Source organism: Poecilia reticulata, linkage group LG11, assembly GCF_000633615.1.
Source record: "Poecilia reticulata strain Guanapo linkage group LG11, Guppy_female_1.0+MT, whole genome shotgun sequence".
NCBI classification, from domain to species: Eukaryota; Metazoa; Chordata; class Actinopteri; order Cyprinodontiformes; family Poeciliidae; genus Poecilia; species Poecilia reticulata.
In genome coordinates, this window is record NC_024341.1 from 17,799,494 (window position 1) to 17,803,984 (window position 4,491).

At 37.1% G+C, this 4,491-nt stretch overlaps 2 protein-coding genes and 1 long non-coding RNA gene across 4 annotated transcripts in view; 2 read left to right on the forward strand and 1 right to left on the reverse strand.

Annotated features, from left to right (window-relative positions):
* The window catches only part of LOC103472620 (gastrula zinc finger protein XlCGF71.1-like), a gene marked incomplete at its 3' end in the record, with an annotated part of 30,011 nt that overhangs the window by 13,355 nt on the left and 12,165 nt on the right, over positions 1-4,491 (forward strand). The gene's annotated exons all lie outside the window — the stretch shown is intronic.
* LOC103472619 (gastrula zinc finger protein XlCGF7.1-like) overlaps positions 1-4,491 on the forward strand; it is a 15,569-nt gene that overhangs the window by 10,165 nt on the left and 913 nt on the right. The window contains exon 3 of one of the 2 annotated variants that reach the window (XM_017307425.1): positions 1-1,100. The exons of the other annotated variant lie outside the window; for it this stretch is intronic. Coding sequence (XP_017162914.1) covers positions 1-201 — 201 coding nt within the window. The 3' untranslated portion in view covers positions 202-1,100. Of the gene's footprint in view, positions 1,101-4,491 lie in introns of those variants that run through there. 2 annotated transcript variants of the gene reach the window in all.
* Positions 1-4,491, reverse strand: part of LOC108166707 (uncharacterized) — an 8,068-nt gene that overhangs the window by 2,670 nt on the left and 907 nt on the right. The gene's annotated exons all lie outside the window — the stretch shown is intronic.

Genomic DNA, 4,491 nt, shown 5'->3' on the forward strand with positions numbered 1-4,491 from the left:
CACATGATGATTCACACTGGTGAAAAGCCGTTTTCATGTGTGACCTGTGGAAAACGTATTAGTAGAAAACAGGAGTTAACTTGCCACATGAGGATTCACACTGGTGAAAAGCCGTTTTTATGTGTGAACTGTGGAAAACGTTTTCGTCAAAAAGTTAGTTTAACTCGGCACATGAGGATTCACACAACTGAAAACCCGTAGAAGTGTTTTCCATGTGTTTCAAAGGGCATAAATCCCATCTCTTTATTGGGGGGGACCATAAACAGGAAAATTTCTTAGGACCCATTTGGGGGGCGGGTGGTTGGGCGTAGTTCTAGTGAAATGTAACGTAAAATGTTGTTTAAAGAGTTTCCAAATCACATTCAGCTGTAGGACCAAAATGACTAGGAATGCACATCAAACATGTTTGATTCTCAGTAAAATTCAAATGTTGCTTAGATACGAGTTTTATTCAGTCTCACTTATCTAATCTCTAATACACGTTTACAAAAATGTAAGGTTCCAAATAAAAAAGCTTTAATGAGTAACTGTTCTTAATAAAATTCCTCATAAACATTGATTTATTGAAATGGCTCCCAATACAAGTTACGGCCTATTTAAATTATAACTTGTTAAGTTGCTTTATTTTTAGAGCTTTTTTTTAGTTTTGCCATGTCCTTGTGACAGAGAACCAACAGGTAGATGAAATGAATATCTGGGAAGTATCACAACTTAAACATAACACTTAAAGCACCAGGGTTTATATGGAAAAATATTGAGATTTTATTTTGTGGTTTTAAAGGCTCTATGTTGAAGACGGTGAGAAATAAAGGCAGCTTTCTTTTTTTCTATCTGTCCTCTCTTCTCGGCTCCCACTCCTCAGCCCCTCCCTCCCGTTTCAAACTCTTCTAATTAACTAAAAGTTAAAGAGTTAAATATGAATGAGATGTTTGCTACCTTTAACAAAAAAGCTTAAGTCTATGAAAGCAGTGTAGCAGTTTTGCTAATGAGGCAGCTTATCATGATTCAGCCAAAGTAATGAAATAACAAACTGCAGTAATATCTTTGTTATTGTGTTTCTTCTTATTGAGCAGTGAAAGTAAATAAAATGTTTACATGTCTTTCGCTTTAAGTATTTACTTACTTGAGAGTTTTATGTTTGTGCTGCAGAGCACAAACATAAAAACAACATTAGCCACATTAGACGGGTGGCTAATGTTGCCACCCGTCCCTTAGAATACAGAATCGTCCTGCATTTGGCTGTTAAATGTTGCGTCCCGTATTGAACCGATATGGGACGCAATTTGTTCCGTATTTCTATAAATGTCCAATAGACACGGCTATTACACACATATGAAGACTAAGTGTAACAATAATGACCAAATTAAAACACAGGAAATATTAAGGTCAGCTAAATTTTTGTGGCGGGATGTAAATAGGACCCCCAGAACGCTACGGACCGTTGTCACGGTTGCCTAGAGATGGACACTATGCAGTCACGGTGAGCTGCTGTCAACCCGCGTCTTTTTAAAACATCCTCAACTCGATACCATCATGTCCTTAGAAGCAAAACCTCTCGTAAAGATACAGACTTGAGAGGGAAGACTCCAATCCCATCCTGAACATGTTAGTGAGGATGAACACAGTTAAAACAAAAGTGTTTGTCCTGGTGTGGTGTGCAGTGCTGCATGATGTCAGACAGAATGGATCAGGAGAGGAACACTGAAGACCCGTCAGAACGTAAAGGATCAGAGTCTCTTCATCCCTCAATCATCTCCTGAGGCTGTTAACGCACAGAACATTTAGCCATGATTAAGTTTTTTATTGTGGTTTTAGTAGACTGTTATGGTTTGATTATTAAATAATCAATTGTTTGCTTATTTAATGTATAGTCGTATCAGCCATTTAAAGAACAAATCATACTAAGAGATTAACAGTAAATACATAAATATTTCCTACTTTAAAAAGGTTTGTTATGGCTTTCTGTTTGTTTTATTAAGAAATGTTGACATCTTTTATTAATTCAGTGGTCATTTAATGTATTATTGATGTCAGACATAGACCTGCTGCCCAGGGGTGGTTATAGATGGGGGCCAACAGGGGTTAAAGTCACTAATAATATAAGTGATGAGGAAAGTTCAGCCGAATCCAACACCAGAACAAAGGCAGACTGGAACTGAAACTGTGTTAACAGTTGAAAAGATTCTGTTGTTCATTGCAAATGTAATTAATTGTACAGATCAAGTAAAACACAAAACATAAAAAATTAAAATAATTGTGAAAGGGGCAGAGAGATTTTTTGGTATTAAGGACATATCTTGAGAGCACATAAGGGGTTAGGAGCAGAAGGAAGGGCAGGAGGACGGGAAGACAAAAACTGATCATCTTACAATGTAACACTAGAAACCTTATTGCAAATGGACAGGAGTTTAAAGGATTTATTAGGGTGCGTTCACACTGCAGCCTGAAGTGACCCAATTCAGATTTTTTGTCAATTTTGATATTTTTGCCGGGGCCGTTCACACTGCCAATAATGCGACCTGTATGTGTTTGTAAGCTCTGGTTTGAACAATAAATGCCATGTGGGTCAAGTTTTATGGATGATGCTCTGATGTCCCATTCTCCTAAAGGCAGCATAGAGCTGCACCACCAGAAACTCACAGAAACGCTGAAGAGAAGAAGAGTTATGATTAATGTAGTTACAGTTCTATCCATGTTTTAATGTTGCAGAGCTCAGTCTTTTTGCAAATAGTTCAAAGTTTAAACTGGTATGTTGAACATCATTTATCTGGTAATTTTGTGGAATATTTAACAACTAAAAAATGGCAAAGAACAAGAATATTTTTTCCACTCTGGCTGCTGTTAGGCCTACAAATTTAAAGTTGAATGTTCATTACATTTTTCAGACACCTGTGAAAATAATTTCTATTCACATTACTTTTTTGTTCTCTGGGAAATTATTTTGATGATAAATACAGAAACAAGCATAAAATCAAAACATCTACAATAGCGACAGTAATATTAATAATATAGTCAGTGCAAAGTAGCCTACAAATTCTTTATTAGGGGGCGGTGAGGGACCTGGATATGGGATGGGGATGCTGGCCCGAAAAAGGTTGAGAAACACTAATTTAGTTGGTAATGTTACATGTTCTAAATTACTTGCAAAAACATAGATTGAAAGGACTCTTATTTAATGTTGAGGGATTTTTGCCTGTAAGGCAAATCTTTAGGGCACAGACATTTTACATTTTGTTTTGAGTTGAAATGTACTGAAGTCTTATTTAAGTTTGAGTGTTTGGCTTGTTAATTGTATTGTTAGAAGCAATTGTTTGCACTGTTCAAAGACACTTTTCATTAAACTGTGGCAATAGCAACGGCATAGTTAATTTCTATCATAACTATAAGTTTCAGGCTCAGGATTTTTTTTTACTGTATATGTTTAAGTCCTTACAAAACCACTTGATGACTTGCAACTCATTTGAAAATGCAGTGAGTGCTGAACGCTACTGCTGAAATTTGCTGAAATATTCGAGTTCAAGTGCAGAATCATGGCTACAAAGGTAAAGTAAAATATATATTAAATAATTTTAGGATTAAAGAGAGCAACGACTTTTAAGCCATAGAGCAGTAATAAGAGTGTATAAGATAACATTAGTCAAACAGAAAACTGTTAGCTTAAATATCAATATGTTGGCTTACGCTAGCGTGTTGGTTAATACGACTTAACCCGTTAAATAAGGGAGGTTTAGTTTTAGGTAAAAAAATTAACTAAAAATCTAATGGTAGCTTAAATTATATCATTACCATGATAGCATATAGCATGTTGGATGACATTAACTCAGTCCATTGAGTAAGTTAAGCCTAGCTTTTTTTTTATCCCAATTAAACAAAAGCTAATGTTACCTTAAATGCTACACCATGTTGGGTGTAGAGTCGCCACCCGTCCCTTAAAATATAAAATTGCCCCGTATTTGGCTGTTAAATGTTGCGTTCCGTATTGTACGGAGCCCTCCAGGGGACATGGGGAATTYGCGATTTGTTCCGTATTTCTATAAATGTCCCGTAGACACGCCTAACACATATCAACACTAACAATAATGACCAAAATAAAACACAGGATATTATGGACAGCTAAAGTCTCGTGGGGGGAGCGAAAGGACCCCACAACGCTTAGGACGAGAATGACCCCACTGAACGCCTCACCATCCGTCTCAGTTGTCGAGTCCTTGAGCAAGATACTTCACCCGATATGCTCGTATTATCCATAAGGGGGCGGTAATGCAACGATGTGAATGCCGACTGTCATAAAATCCCCAAGAAGAAGAATAGGAGGAAGAACGACAAGAAGCCGCATGGTTTGTTTTGTTGAATTTTCGAGAGTTTTGTCGCAACGAGTTTCTCAACGAGAAGTTAATCCTGCTGAAGAAACTTTCACAGAGTTTAAAGGAATCATCGTCAAGTCGGAGGAAGAGATGGATGATCAGCGCAGACTGCTGGATTTCTCCCGGA